Consider the following 16,478-nt stretch of genomic DNA (forward strand, 5'->3'; position numbering starts at 1 on the left):
ACATGAATGGGTCAAGCAGAAGAGTGACTGCCTGTTCTCATTTTTCTCTTCAGCTATCTGTGTCACAGAGACCACATAGCGTGGTTCCTTCTCAGGTTCTTCCCAGTGTCCATATCACTTTTTAACTCACGCTTTGTCTAAGAGGCTGCTTGGCATTGTCTAAGATTGGCTTCCAGCCCGTCTCCTCCTCCATCACCACCATATCCATGAACATTTCTCAGGGGAGCTCTAGGTCCCTGGGAGGTACCCGGGCCGCTGGGGAAGTCTTCATAACCCCTATGCCTGTGGAGGGGGGACACTTACCAATAAAACCCTGGACTCCTTGGCCTGATTTAGGCTTGTCTTCTTCTTCTAGCTTCTTCTTCCCCAATTTGGGGAACTTAACTTTCAATCTCATGCTTCTACTGTCAGTGTCTGAAGAGCTTTCCTGGGAAACCACAGCAAAAGGAAGGTCAAAACTAGTTGCCTAACATTTAGAAACAATCCCTAGAGGCCTGGCAAGTTGGTGAACATAAAGCAGAGATTTCTGTCTATCCAAGTGTGGGAGATGAGTCCCATGCCCTAGGAAAGCAAATGATGTTTACCAAGATCCTACTCTGTGCCAGGCACCTTGCTAAATACTTGAATAACTGCTTTCGGATAAGCTCCCAAACGACATTGCAAAGGGGCTATGATCATCCCTATTTTAGAAATGAGGAAGCGATGGCTTGGAGGGGTACAATATTTTGCCTGTGGCCACGTGGCTAGGGATTGGAAGGGTGAGATTGCTAGGACCATCGCCAGCTCACATGGCACCTCTGCATGAATTAGAAAAAAACATCCCTTCTTTCAGGCATATGGTTTGATGAGCTACGACATGCTTCCTCGACCAAGTACCTTCATATGGGGAAGGGCCTGCCTCACAGGCCTCCTGCTCCCCTGTCTGGGATGCAGAGAGGGTTCTCCACACACAGCCCTTAGTTGTGAATGTGGGCTCTCTGCTGTACAGATCATGCAGGCTCTTTCATTCCAGCTTAGCTCCCAGCCCTCTCCCTTCTGCTAGAGTGTGCTTATCTCACCAGTGACCTTAGTAAAGCATAATTCCCAGGTTGACATTGTTGCCAGAAAGTCCAGCCAAACACAATCCAAGAAATTTAGGGATTTTTATCTTTACAAGATAGTTACACCTCCAATCCTCTCCATTAGAGAAAGAGTATAAACCTGTCCTCCTCCTCTTCCTGATCTGACTCTCCAAAAATGACAGCATCCCCACGGCTAGACTGTATCCACTGCTGCCATGCTTGGTTTTCTTTTAAGCCACGCACCTGCTAAGGGAAGGAACTGAGCCTGCTATCCTCCCAGAGTGGGGCGGGGGACAGAAAACAGCAGAGAGAGCTGTTTTCACCACCCAGATGGCCCAGGCACCAACCATTTAGAATAGATGTTGGCTGCAAACAACTGGTATTGGTCATAATGGAATGTACCAGATGAAATCCGGTTCCTAGTAGCAGGTATTGGTCAGGGAGGGGGAATTGTCACCAGAGAACAGCATAGAGAAAACCAATCTTGCTTATTCTTTCCCAATCATCTCCTGCCACAGAGCAGCTCTTCTTTCTGGTTATTTTCCCGTGGTCATCTAGTTTTTCAATGTGCTTTCTGCCATGTCCCATCTGCTTACGATGAGGAGATGGAAGGAGGCGGCTCCTTCAAGCTCAAGCTGAAAGCCACTACTGGACACTGTCTGCTACATCAGCCACTGGGTCCTGGCCCACACTGGAAGGAACCAAGGAAGAAGCCCTCTTCCTCTTTATTTCCTAATCCCCAGTTAACACACCTCTGGAACAAGGATGGAATTCATCCAGTCAATCTCAGATAGCTTTTCAAACTCCTTATTCATGGCTTCCAGGGCAGTTCGCAGTGTGGCCTCATCCTCAGCATTTCTCAGCTGGTAAAGACAAGAAAAAGAGTGAGTATCCAATGCCTAACACCCCGCCTTCACAAACTCAGGCTCTCTCCCACGCTCCCAGTCCCTGCTAGTGGCCATGAGACCACAGGGTGCCAACTTGTATCTCCTTTGGCCCTGGGATCAGTGGAAAGCATAGCTAGTTAGCTCTTTACTTTCTCAAGAGGGAGATCCAGGAAACAGCCATATCGTGGTGATTTCTTTGGGGCTGGGCATGTTCACACTCTGGCAAGCAGAGAGGCCCTTTGACCAGTATCGATTAACACTTGAGTTATAGCCCTACAGCTTAGGGTCCAGAACAAGGGTCTTACCCCTGACCCTTAAGTCCCGGAGACATCTAAGTGTCCCCCTAAATAACAGCTACCAATTTCTGGTACATGCTGTATGCCAGGCGTTGTGCCTACATGATGTCATTCTATCTTCCCAATAACTTTATAACACCTTGTGAGGTACTGTTCTCATTTTATAGCCAAGAAAACAGACTCAAAGAAGTTTGGTGCTCAAGATCACATGGCTAGACAGAAACTCAGATCTGTTTAACTCTATAGCCCATCCTATATCCCACACTGCCCAGGAAGGATATGTGAGGTGATCAGATGCCGGGAGAATCTTTATTACACAGTTACCATAATTTAAAGGCTCCTTTGTGAAGCAAGGAGAAGGCTAGAGAGAGATTGGCTCAAATTTTCCCTTTCTGGCAAAGAGGGTCTGCCTCCCCAAGCTGTGCTTTCATTATTTACTCCTTCCTTCCTTCCTTCCTTCCTTCCTTCCGATTTTATTTATTTGTCAGAGAGAGAGAGAGAGAGAGCAAGCACAAGCAGAGGAAGCAGGGGGAGCAGCAGGCAGAGGGAGAAGCAGGCTCCCCGCCAAGCAAGGAGCCCAATGTGGGGCTCGATCCCAGGACCCTGGGATCATGACCTGAGCCGAAGGCAGACTCATTTATTTATTTATTTATTTATTTATTTATTTATTTATTTATTTAACAGCGAGAGAGAGAGACAGCCAGTGAGAGAGGGAACACAAGCAGGGGGAGTGGGAGAGGAAGAAGCAGGCTCCCAGTGGAAGAGCCTGATGTGGGGCTCGATCCCAGGACTCCGGGATCACGCCCTGAGTCAAAGGCAGACACTTAACGACTGAGCCACCCTGGCGCCCCCCCCAACTGTGTTTTGCCCCTAGCTAGTCTCTCTTTGTAATTTAGAAATGTGATCCAGATGGCTTGTCCCACAGGTTCAGGAAACAAAGCTTAAGCATTCCCTAATTATCCCCAGAACCCACAGGATGAACTCTGCACAGTCCATGGGAGAGTTAAAATGAATTCTTCTGGGACCATCTTCAACTCAGAAGAACCAAGTCCTAGATGAGCAACATAGCTGAGATAGTTCATGTTGCATGAAATTGTGAGCTGGGAGAACAGATGCATGTTGGTATCATCAGCCCTGCCATACTTTCCATCCCACCTAACTTGGCCTCACCTCTCCTCACTGTCATATGCTTTACTTTCAATCTGGCACTTATGTGGCTTCTAGCTGTGCATGTGCCGCTTGATGCTCCAGCCATAAATGGAGCCTTGTCAAGTGTCACAAATGGATGGCAGGTGAATGGGTGGGGGATGCAGTTGGAGATTATGGTCAATCAGAACGGGATATGAGAGAGAAATGAGTCAGTGCTGACAACTAATCTTTTGCTTTGCAGCTAATGAGTTAGGACAGTACAGAGTAGCCCGGATGCACAGGACATGTGTGTGCACATGGCGGCAGGATGGGGGATAGCAGATGTCAGGTAGAAATGGCTATCGCTTCCCGGTAAGGGAGAAAGGGGCAGGAGCCCATAGGAGCATACTTAACCAGCAATGCTCAAAAAGGGTTTGGTAGTCAAACCCAAAGCCACAGAGAAGAAAGAAGGATTTGGGGCGTTGGAAAATGATTTCTAATCATAATAGGAGAAGAACAAAATGGCTTCCTAATGACTTCCTATTTAGCATCCAGAGACTTAGGCTCTGAAAAATTCTAGGTGGTGGGTTTGAGTCTCATGCTCTATTCTCCTATCCCTCCAGCTCTACTGGGGACCTTGTCCAGGAATCTCTGAGGTAAATGTGTGAACTGACTCAGGGGACTTTGTTGCTTATTTCTTAGTTTCGGTTCTAACGCATCACTGGCCATAGCATAAGTGAGGTTGCCAAATAAAAGAAGTGGGAGTTACTGGGTGGGATTTACTGCATCATAAATCTACATCCCTCTGCCAACACTGAGCTGCTTACTGCCCTCCTTCTTCAAGGGGAAGAATAACAACACCAAAATGAAATCAGCTTTATTTCCATGCTACCTCTGACATAGCCTTTCTGGAAATACATGATCATTCTTAGCTGCTGCCTCCCCCGGGTCTTATCTGGATGTGTGTATGTGTGTGTGTGGGGGGGGGTCCTTATCAGGTCCTTAACCTGTATTAAGTGTGGTATATGCTCAATTTGGGTTGTTGGCTGGCACAAACCAATTTTCATTCCATGAACTTCAAGAAAGCCTGAGTGCCAATGAGAGGCCAAGCTCCCATATTTTCTGCTGCTCAGACTGCAAGGCCATTGAGCTCTGCCTATATATAGAAGGTACTTCTGTTGTTGTTGTTTAAGGCTGAAAGATTCTAGCTTGGAGCTCAGATGCTGGGACAGCCTGGCCTGATTGCTTTAGCCACTCTGCCACCTGTGCAGTGTGCCAATTAGATGTGCAAATGGGAAAGGGGAAGTGGATGCACTTCTTGCAATATCAACTCAGAAGCCCCTCTTCAAATAAACCTTAATTAGATGAGAGGCAAGAACAGCACCTGCTTCAGGGCTTTAGCAGCCAACCCAAAAGTGGGGTGGTCATGATCAGTTGACTCATCAGAGCACACTCATCAAGTGTGCCTATGGGTTTTGCATTATGAGAAACATTCAACTATTCTTGTAGCTCAAAAATGTAGCTTCAGTCCATTTTCCCCAACACTAATAAAATCTACCATCTATCAGGCTGCTAGTAGGTGCCGGGCCAGCTATGCACTTAAGATACGATAGCTAATTTAATTCTCACAACAACCTGGAGAGGTAGAGATTACAATTACTATTTTATGGATAGGGAAACCAAGACCCAGAGATGTGAGGTTACTTCACACAGCCAGTGTTGTGGATTCAATTGGGTGCCCCCCCACCCAGAAAGATATGTTGAAATCCTAGCCCCTGGTATCTCAGAATATGACCTTATTTGGAAATGGCATCATTACAGATGAGGTCATACTGGAGTAGTGCAGGCCCCTGGTCCAGTATGACTGGTGCCCTTACAAGGAGATGGTCATGTGAAGGCAGAGAGACACAAGGAGAATCCACATGAAGACAGAGGACTGGAGTAATGCATCTACAAGCCAAGGAACACCAAAGATTGCTGGCAAGTCAGAAGAAGCTAGGAAAGGGCAAGGAAGGATTTGCCTACAGGTTTCAGAGGGCATATGGCCCTGCTGACATGTTGATTTCAGCTTCTAGCCTCTAAAACTGAGATAAAAAATTCCTGTCGTTTTCCGTTACCCAGGTTTCAGTACTTCAGTACAGCAGCCTTACGAAATGAATCCAGTTAGTGAGTGGCCAATCGGGGATTTGAACCTCGTGCTTCCTGCTAGTCTATATCGTCTTCCCACATGGTGACAAAGGCATATGGAAACTTGGGCGATATAGAGCAGCTCAAAAGAGTTCACCCATTTCTACTGAACTTGTGTTAAAGTATGACAACACCCTGCTTTTGATTGGCCTGGTCTGGCCTCAGGAGACATTTGCCGAAAGAGAGGGAGAGACTTTTCTTCAAGGATACGTAGTCACTATGGATTAGCATCACCTGTGAATTGATACAATCAATGACAGCCCTGGGCGAGAATGACACAGCAGGGACTGCCAGGTGAGCACCTGCCAAAATGTTCCTACGTGTCTCCCAACACCCTAGATCCAAGCATAGGCCGTGACCCTCTTCGGATGGAATACTTTGCCCTCCCTCGTTCCAACCCCCTCCACTCACCAAGTTTTCATCCAGGAAAGCTTTGGTGTCATCGTAGAGCCCTTTAAGACTAAATGTAACATCTACTGCATCATTTCTGCTTAGAGTCTGAGAGAAGAAAGGAAAAGAAAGGCAGGGAAAGGACAAAGACAGAGGAGTTGTTGGTTAGTAAGCATGCAGCCGGCTTCTCTGTAGGAAGGTAGGAGCAGGCTAGTAGGATGTGGCCATAGGTGAAAAAGTAATATTCAAATTCAGCACAGCTAGGACAGCATGGACAACAACCAATCAGAACTGACATAACCAGAGCCGTCAACTACTGGTACAGATTGGTGCGTCCTACGAGGCGGTGCGACACACCTTGCACTTGGCACCCTTGATTGACTGCTGTGGATACGGTGAAGTAGGAACTAGTTGAACCAGAGAGTACATCTGACGCTGCTTGTTGCTGCTACACTAAAACCCCCTTTCCCACGGTAGTGGGTTAGGCCCTACCGTCTCCTCCTGAAACTCCAGGCTTTGAACTCCAGGCCTCCACCAACGAAGCCTGGTTGAAAATAAATGGACAACCCACGTTTTTGGAGGCCTTGATCCTATATGTGGCCCTTTTGTATTGTTTGCCAAGCACTAAAGTTCCCTTTTAAAAAGAATCACTTAAATCTTCTGGCAGTGGGTAAAGTTGTGGGATGGCACATTTAGCATCAAGTATCCTAATCTGGACCTTTCCCTCAAGAGGGAAACTGAGGCAACCTGGAGCTCAGGTTTCAATGACAGACATCACCTTAACAGGTTATACACGGATCCAGTTGGGATGAGGAGGTGCCAATGCCAAGTTTCTCTCTATCCATTGGCTATTTCTCCCATGAGGCCAGTGTGGTTGATAGCTATCAGGAAGAGGGCTAGCTCTCAGGCTGACGGAATCTGCCACGAAATTTCCCCAGTAGCCACTTGGCACCTGTAACAAGTCAAGGAATACCTCTACTTCCCCTCTATTCTGTCAATCAGTTTCCTGCCATATCATTTGCCCAGTTTCTCTGCCCAGCCTCTAGCTCACTTTTCTCCACTTTCATCCCCCTTCCTATTTGCTTGGACACTTTTTCTTCATCTGCCCCTTCCTTTCTTACCTCATTGGGAATGCAGGAACCTGCACCTGCCTCATTGCCACTGCCTTGGCTGTAAAATACGCCATTCAGGATATTAGCACTGGCATTCACAGAATCCATGAGAACAGACACGTGCTGGTGGACCTTGCTCAGGTCGGTAAGTCTGTAATAAAGCAAGAACAGATAAATGGGTCTGGAAATTTTAAAAAGCCTCTGGCCCGGGGTGCTGGTGAAGGTTGAGATGAAGGTAGAAATGAGAGCCCTGGTACATGGGTTGGGTAGGTAACTATGCCAGAAGATGTTTCTGATCTTCTCTAGGCACTTGTCTTTGTGCATCCTTATGTCACCTGAATTAGATACTGGGTACTGTGGGAGAGTGGGAGGCCAGGCTAGAGAAGGGAAGCTGACTTCCAGAACTCTGAGGTCCTCTTGATACTTAAGGGCAAGGATAAATATTCTTAGTCCTCCTGGGTCTGGGGCATCAGCAGATCAAATTTCATTCTGGGGCTAAAGGAAGACGTTAAAGCTGGCGTATTGCTGAGCACAAAGACTATTTCCTGCCGGAATCGTCAGGGTCCCTGTCAATCTTCAGAGCTCTGGGAAAGACTCCTTTCTGAGGCCAGGTTCCCCAGCAGCCAGGTCTTCTCCCTATCTGTTCTAGGGATTCCCAGCCCTGTATCTGGGCCAGTCCACTTACCTGCTGATGAGGTTCTCTGCAAGCCGAGCTAAGTGCTGCATCTGGGCATACTCCTCATCAGAGAGGCTATCCTGAGATTCCTGGGAGTCCAGCTGGGGTTGAGAGGCAGCTTGAATTTCGCTGTGCTTGCTCTCCCACGTTTTCATTGAGTTCTCAAAGTCCTGAAAATGAAGATGGTGGCAGATCCCGATGATCACTATAGCTAAAAAGGTACAGGATGGATCTGTTTGTGAGTCTGATATTTGTGGGGATAGCAGGTAAAGGAGAAAGAGGACCCCATCCATTCTTCTATACACTCATCTACACGCCTCCACATGTAGCCTTCATTTTATTCACTGTCCCTTTCCTACTAGGCACTGTTAATTTTTGTTGTTGTTACTGTGCTGTGTCTTGGGACCGCATGCTTCTGTCAGATAGATGTTCACTTTCTAGAAGCTTCTATATGAGGGTGTCATAATCATAAGACAGTGGAGCACCTTTCATGCTCCTTTCTTTGCAATATGTTGTGATGAATTTTAGAGCCAGACATATCTAGTTTAATTTTGAATCTTGCTTCCATCATTTACTGGTTGTGTGATACTTAACCTCTCACGTTTTCACTTTCCTCGCCTGTAAAATAGGAATGAGAGTATCTACCTCATAGGACTGTTGGGAGAGAATACATGTGCCCAGCACAAAGTAGGCAGTTTGTAAACTAGACTTCCCCTCCCTTTTCTATGGCTATTTCTATGGATGGAAGAAAGCCTCCAGGTACTGAACATCTGGTCAATAATGGCTTCTTTCTAGTTTCAGATGGTTTGACTGAAGTGAAGCATTTGCTAATGCAGCATCTTCAATCTTAGAGGAACTTAGAGACCATATTCAATGAAGAATCTCTTGTTGAAGAAGATATCTCCATAGCTACTTGAGGCCTTTAGTTCTCTTTACTTCTCTGTGCAGAGGAGGGAGAGGAACAACTCTGTCCAAAACCAAAGGAGGGAGTTCCTTGTCTCACTCTCTTGGACAGTGGTTTGCAAATGTCAGTATATGACAGAATGTCTCAGAGAGCTTATTTACAAATGCAATTCCCAGGAACTACCCATCCCCATTCTGATTCAGCGGGTCTGGTGTGGGGCCTAGGAATGTGCATTTCTAATAAGCCCCCAAGATGACTCTGATATAAGTGGCACGCAGACCTCCCTTTGAGGAATTCTGCCTGACTGGAAGTATTCAATACTCAAGTGACAGCTTTAGAGGAGACCATATAGGAGAAAGGTGAGACCTTCCTTTCTTACCCGATCTCTTGTTAACATTTGGGCAGCATTCTTGTATCTAATCTTGATAAGGCCTGGCCTCTGAATCCAGGCCTCTCCATCCACCTGTACTGGGATACCTTCTTCACCATCAATGGTTATCATCACCTCATGGCACTGCCAGAGAAGAAGAGGGAGGATGGGGGAGAAAAATGAGGCCACTCTACAGATCAATCTGATAATCGCACAGTAATGGCCTTAATGTGTATCTGAAGCAGGATTGGCAAGAATGTGAATCCGATTAGCTCAGGTAAAAACACCTGTTTCCTCTGGGCTTTTTGCTCCTTTTGGTCCCTATGACCTCTGTCTCCAACCTTAGCCAGCACCTTACCACCCGCCAGATAACCTCCCTCCACCCTGGCACTCTTACACCCAGTTATTTTGTGGGATTATCCCACATTCTAGGTTGTAGCCTCAAAACCCAGCCTTTTCTGGTGCCCACCCAACCCTTGCCTACCTGGGCGATGCGATGATGATGCAGGTTAATGATACGGGACATTGCCATTTGTATGGAACCAAAGATAGCCACGACCTCCAGCTTCCCATCATCTATTGCAGGAGCCTCATATTCCTGAGGAGAAAAAACTGTGTCACATATCCCACCCTTGAGAAACCCATATGCTGTGAAGACTCCTGGTCAGAATTTTTCTAGCTCATGAAGAATGGAAAAACTACATATTACAAGGGGAAAGATGAGGTCAGGAAGCCAATCTGGGAAAAGGGCACTGAGATCACAAGTCTTAGCCCTTTCTGAGATCACAACTCTTAGTTGGTTCCTCCTTGTTCAATCTAGCACCATAAATCCCCAAGGCCAGTCCCATTGGCCTCATGACCTTCCTGGGTGAGCTCAGAGGAAAGGAGTCATGGCCAATTTCCCAGGAGGTTTTACTGACAGAACTCCTTCGAGAAAAGAGAAACCTTTCAAGGATCTTTCAGGCCTGAGGAGTAGAAAATTCAAAGTCCAGGCAACACCTAAGAATTGATCTGATCCTGAGGCCTTTGGTTGATTCTTGTGCTCTGGGATGGTAATTGCCTTAAAAAAACTTGATCACATAGCTGAGCTAATAAAGGTTCCCAGCCTATCTCCTACTCCCCCATTGTCTACTTCCTACACCAGTCAGTCCAGCTACCCTTTCTGAGAGACTTAGAGGGGCCACACCTTTTTACTTGCCTGTTCCCTGTTCCATACTCACTGTGGTTGCTGTGCTGCTTCCCCAAAAGTTGACACCTCCAGCATAGCTGGTAATGTTGAGCACTACAATGCCTTGCAGGTTTGGCAAGGAGACGGCTTCTCCATCACACTGAAAGAAAAGAGTAGTTCTCATTGGTTGGTCCTTCAGATACCCATGTGGAGGGACATTTACAGAGATGGGGAAGGGCTCTGTCTTCTCTTCATGCTACCATTTTCTTATCCATAAAATGGAAACCTACCTTCATGCCTTCCTCCCATGAGCTGCGAGGGAGGATCAGAGTTAAAGCTTGGGAAGAACCAAAGATATGGGGAAAAGTTGATTCCCAAAGTAATGAGATTTCCTTTCTCCATGTCCAGGACGTGTTGCCCTCTTTTCCACTCACCTCCAGGTGTACTCGTTCTTCTAGTTTCCTGTAAGAGCGCTGGAAAAGTTCCTTGCTTCCCAGAAGGCCATACCACATCTTGTTCTTAAGGCGGCTACTATAGGGAGGTAAGGGTAGAGAAAGATAGTCAGAGGGTGAATAATATAAATGAGTGAAGAAAAGCAAGAGGAGACAACACCTTATTCCTCAAGTGCCTTCCTTTAAAAAAAAAGTTTTTAAAAAAAAAATTCTAGTGTAATTAACATACACTATTATATTAGTTTCAGGTGTACAATAAAGTGATTTAAAAATTCTATACATTACTCAGTGCTCATCATGACAAGTGTACTCATTAATCCCCATCACCTATTATACTCATCCCCCAACCACCTCTCCCCCCCCCCCGTAATCATCAGTTTGTTCTCTGTACTTAAGAGTCTGTTTTTTTGGTTTTCCTATTTTCTATTCGTTCTCTTGTTTTGTTTCTTAAATTCCACATATGAGTGAAATCATGGTATTTGTCTTTCACTGACTGACTTATTTCACTTAGTATTATACCCTTTAGATCCAACCATGTTGTTGCAAATGGCAAGATTTCATTATTTTTATAGCTGAGTAATATTCCATTGTATAGATATACCACATCTTTATCCATTCATCTAAGAATGGACACTTGGGTTTCTTCCATATCTTGGCTATTGTAAATTATGCTGCAATAAACATAGGGGTACATATATATTATCAAGTTAGTGTTTTCATTTTCTTTGGGTAAATAGCCAGAGTGGAATTACTAGATTATATGGTAATTCTATTTTTAATTTTTTTGAGGAAACTCCATATTGTTTTCCACAGTGGTTTCACCAGTTTGTCTTCCCAACAGCGAGAGAGGGTTCCTTTTTCTCCACATCCTTGCCAACACTTGTCGTTTCTTGTGTTTTTGATTGTAGCCTTCTGATAAGTGTGAGGTGATATCTCATTGATGTTTTGATTTGCATTTCCCTGATGATTAGTGATGTTGAGCATCTTTTCATGTATCTGTTGACCATCTGTATGTGTTCTTTGGAGAAATGTCTGTTCACATTTTCTGCCCATTTTAACTGGATTATTTGTTTTTCTGGCATTGAGCTGCATAAATTCTTTATATTTTGGATACTAACCCCTTATTGGATATATCATTTGCAAATATCTTCTCCCATTGAGTAGGTTGTCTTTTTGTTTTGTTGATTGTTGCCTTTGTTGTGCAAAAGCTTTTTATTTTGATGTAGTCCCAATAATAGTTTATTTTTGCTTTTGTTTCCCCTGCCAGAGGAGACATATCTAGAAAAATATTGCTACAGCCTATGTCAGAGAAATTACTGCCTGTGCTCTCTTCTAGGATATTTATGGTTTCATCTCACTTAGGTCCTTAATCCAGTTTGAGTTTATTTTTATGTATGGTGTAAGAAAGTGGTCCAATTTCATTCTTTTGCATGTAGCTGTTCAGTTTTCCCAACATCATCTGTTGAAGAGACTTTTCCTATTGCATATTCATGCCTCCTTTGTTGTAGATTAATTGACTATATAATCATGGGTTTATTTCTGGGCTCTCTATTCTTTTCTATTGATCTATGTGTCTATATTTGTGCTAGTACCATCTTCAAGTGCCTTCTTATAGAGAGGAGTCATGTCAAATGGTAACTGGACACAAAGGGATGCTAGGATAATGTAACTGGTATCCCTATGCAAACACCTACTGAAATGGGATCCAGGGCCCTCTGGAAGCCTCAGCATCACCTCAATTTACTGCTTTTCCTTGATGCTGATATGAGCTCAGACTTGGAGGACAAAGGCTATAATCAGAAAGCAATATTTATAAAAAAAACCTGTGACCACACTGGTTTATACACACCAGCTAGTCTGGCAAGTGCTACTCCAGGAGCATAAAATTTCAACTGCTTGGGATCAATTTCATTTGAAACATATGACTCTTATACTGCAACATATTTGAAGCGTAACTTTTCTGGCAAAGTGGAGGGATTTTCCAAGACCTGTATATTAAACCAGTGCCATAGAATAGAGCTAAGCTTACTAGGCAGATTGTAGAGGAGGAGCCAGTGGAGAGAATATGGGACAGGCAAAGGATGTCAGGAGACTTGGGGTGGAGGTGGGAGGGAGAGGGTTCTACTGACTGCAAGATCTCTGATAAAAACAAGCAGGGGTTTACAATCATTATAAATGTTGGATAGAGTTTACTATGATTTTTTTTTTACTATTTTAATACCTTTCACTGGTATTAAATCAGACGTATGTATATTTAAATAAGTACAGTACATAATCATTCTTGTGTTATTTTTGTACAGTATTCCAGACCTTAAGCTTTTATACCTGATTATGATTTGGGAGCCGAAAAAAAGTAATAGAAGTGTTAGATTTTATAGTTACTATTATTCCATGTACTGTATAATGAGAAATATTCTTCCATTGCACAAGTTTCCTTTTGGTAGTCAGCAAGGTCATTTAGAAGTATGACCATGGGGGCGCCTGGGTGGCACAGTGATTAAGCGTCTGCCTTTGGCTCAGGGCGTGATTCCAGCGTTACGGGATCGAGCCCCACATCAGGCTCCTCTGCTATAGGCCTGCTTCTTCCTCTCCCACTCCCCCTGCTTGTGTTCCCTCTCTCGCTGGCTCTCTCTATCTCTGTCAAATAAATAAATAAAATCTTTAAAAAAAAAAGAAGTATGACCATGAAACTCAGTTTACTTCCCAAAATTCTTCACTCACTCACTCTTTCTTTTTTATTTCTTTCTTTAAATTTTTTTTTAATTTAAACAAATTTAATTAACATATACTGTATTATTAGCTTCAGGGGTAGAATTCACTCATTCATCAGTTGCATACAACACCCAGTGCTCATTACTTCAAGTGCCCTCCTTAATGCCCATCATTCAGTTACCCCATCCCCCTACCTGCCTCCCCTCCAGCAACCCTCAGTTTGTTCCCTATAGCTAAGACTCTCTTACAGTTTGTCTCCCTATCTGTTTAAAAACAGAGCAACCCTATGACCTAGCAATTGGACTTCTGGGTATTTATCCAAAGGATACAAACATACTGATCTGAAGAGGCGACATGCACACCAATGTTTATAGCAGCCATGTCCACAATAGCCAAAATATGGAAAGAGCCCAGATGTTCATCAACAGAAGAATGGATAAAGAAGATGTGGGGTGTGTGTATACACACACACACACACACACACACACACACACACAATGGAATATTACTCAGCTATCAAAAAGAATGAAATCTTGCCATTTTCAACGACATGAATGGAACTAGAGGGTATAATGCTAAGCAAAATTAGTCAGTCAGAGAAAAATAAAAACCATATGATTTCACTCATATATGGAATTTAAGAAACAAAACAGATGAACATGGGGAAAGGGAAGGAAAAATAAAATAAGATGAATACTATGAGCTTTTAAAAGAGCCACAATGAGTCACTACAAGGCATGAGTTTTGAAATGTAAGAAGGCTAGCATAAAATTATTTGGACTCTTGTTTGAAACCATTAGTTCTCTGGGCACTTTAGTTTCCTCATCTATAAAAACAGGAGTTTAGTTATATGGAAATTCAAAATACCTAGAACAACCAAAACAATTCTGAAAAAGAACAAAGGAGGACTTTCATCTTCCAATTTCAAAAATTACTATAAAGCTACAGTTATCAAGACAGTGTGAAAATAGACATACAGAATAATGGAACAGAAGTGAGAGTCTAGAAAAAACCCTTACATTTCTCATCAACTGATTTTTGACAAAGGTGCCAATACAATTGCTTAGGGGAAAAGATAGCTTCAAAAATGGTGTTGTGCTAATTGGATCTTCACATGCAAAAAGATAAACAGAGACCCTTGCCTCACACCATACACAAAAACAAGTCAAAGCAGATCATAGACTTAAATGTAAGAGCAAAAACAGCAGAAATTTTAGAAGAAAACTTAGGAGCAAATTTTTGATACCTTAGGTTAGGTGAAACTGTTTAGATATGCCATCAAAAGCATGGTCCATAAAAGAAAACAATTGATTGGGAATCAGCCTGAGACACAGGAAGATACATCTGGATCTCTACAAATGAACATCTCCAGTGCTGAGTATTGAGGTACGAAGCGGGGAGCCGTGAAACCGCGCACAGATATCTGAAGATAAATGGAAGGGGGAGGGAGCCGCCGCGTTTGGGCGCCAGGAAGCGGTAGCCACCTGCACCGGGGAGCGGGCGGACTCGGGGACCTGCACCCTTGAGAGAGGAGACTGAGACTGTGAGCAGGGAGCACGCGCCACCCGACTTCTCACGGAACTCCGGAGCTCCGGTGTGCTCACTGGATCCAGACTGAGACCGGGAGCTCCGGGAGGACGCGGGGGCGGCTGGCAGCATTAAAAACACAAAGGACAGAGACGCACTGGCCCTGGAAGTGAGGGCTGGGGTGCCGGGTGTGGGGCGCATATCCTGGGATGCTGCAGGGTTGAGCAGCACCAACAGTAACAGAGGTAAAGTGGCCAGAACATCGGTGGAGAATGGGCCGCGATCCCTCTGTTCTGAGACAGAGGCTGAGATTCAGCCACTGCTGCTCTCTCAGAAGAGACACAGCAGACCGCCAGGGAAATCCGCCAGAAAACAAAAGCCTGGAAAGACCGGCTCACAGCGTGCCCATCCACATCCCCCTCGCAGGGGACATGGAGACTCTACCCAAAGAGGGTTGCCTGAGTATTGGTGTGGCAGGCCCCACCCCCAGAAGGCAGGCTGAAAAATCAAGAAGCCCACATCCCTAAGATCCCTATAAAACAAGGGCACACAGTCTGGGTCCCAGTCAATAATTTGGGCTCTGGACAACCCCACAACCTCTCCTCATCAGTATGACAAGAAGGAGAAGTCCCCCCCAGCAAAGAAAAGACAATGAGTCTGTGGCCTCTGTCACAGAAATAATGGATATGGATGTAACCAAATTATCAGAAATGGAATTCAGAGTAACAATGGTCAAGATGATGAGTAGACTTGAAAAAGTATTAACGAAAATGTTACTGAGAATATAGAATCCCTAAGGGCGGAAATGAGAGCGAATCAGGCAGAAATTAAAAATTCTATGAGCCAAATGCAGTCAAAACTAGAGGCTCTGACGGCAAGGGTCACCGAGGCAGAGGAACGTATTAGCGAATTGGAGGATGAGTTAGTAGAGGAAAAAACGAAAATAGAAGCTGGACTTAAAAAAATCCACGCCCACGAATGTAGGTTACGGGAGATTACTGACTCTATGAAACGATCCAATGTCAGAATCATCGGCATCCCTGAGGGGGTGGAGAAAAACAGAGGTCTAGAAGAGATATTTGAACAAATTGTAGCTGAAAACTTCCCTAATCTAGCGAGGGAAACAAACATTCGTGTCCAAGAGGCAGAGAGGACCCCTCCCAAGCTCAACCACGACAAACCTACGCCACGTCACGTCATAGTGCAATTCGCAAATATTAGATCCAAGGATACAGTATTGAAAGCGGCCAGGGCAAAGAAATTTCTCACGTACCAAGGCAAAGGTATCAGGATTACGTCAGACCTGTCTACAGAGACCTGGAATGAGAGAAAGGCTTGGGGGGGCATTTTTAAAGCTCTTTCAGAGAAAAACATGCAGCCAAGGATCCTTTATCCAGCAAAGCTGTCATTCAGAATTGATGGAGAAATAAAGACGTTCCAAAATCTCGCCAGTCATTAACCAATTTCGTAACCACAAAACCAGCACAACAGGAGATATTAAGGGGGTTCTATAAAGGTAAAAGGCCCCAAGAGTGATACAGAACAGAAAGTCACAATCTATAGATACAAAGACTTTACTGGCAACATGGCATCATTAAAATCATATCT

At 44.5% G+C, this 16,478-nt stretch overlaps 1 protein-coding gene across 1 annotated transcript in view; it reads right to left on the reverse strand.

Moving 5' to 3' along the window:
* DGKK (diacylglycerol kinase kappa) overlaps nt 1-16,478 on the reverse strand; it is a 166,719-nt gene that overhangs the window by 905 nt on the left and 149,336 nt on the right. Inside the window, exons 19-27 of the mRNA XM_034649799.1 lie at nt 10,614-10,710; nt 10,232-10,339; nt 9,496-9,609; nt 9,021-9,155; nt 7,747-7,907; nt 7,071-7,212; nt 5,971-6,057; nt 1,814-1,924; nt 304-427 (exon numbers count right to left, since the gene is read on the reverse strand). Coding sequence (XP_034505690.1) covers nt 304-427; nt 1,814-1,924; nt 5,971-6,057; nt 7,071-7,212; nt 7,747-7,907; nt 9,021-9,155; nt 9,496-9,609; nt 10,232-10,339; nt 10,614-10,710 — 1,079 coding nt within the window. The remainder of the gene's footprint in view (nt 1-303; nt 428-1,813; nt 1,925-5,970; nt 6,058-7,070; nt 7,213-7,746; nt 7,908-9,020; nt 9,156-9,495; nt 9,610-10,231; nt 10,340-10,613; nt 10,711-16,478) is intronic.

The sequence above is a fragment of the Ailuropoda melanoleuca genome, chromosome X (genome assembly GCF_002007445.2).
Source record: "Ailuropoda melanoleuca isolate Jingjing chromosome X, ASM200744v2, whole genome shotgun sequence".
Lineage (NCBI taxonomy): Eukaryota > Metazoa > Chordata > Mammalia > Carnivora > Ursidae > Ailuropoda > Ailuropoda melanoleuca.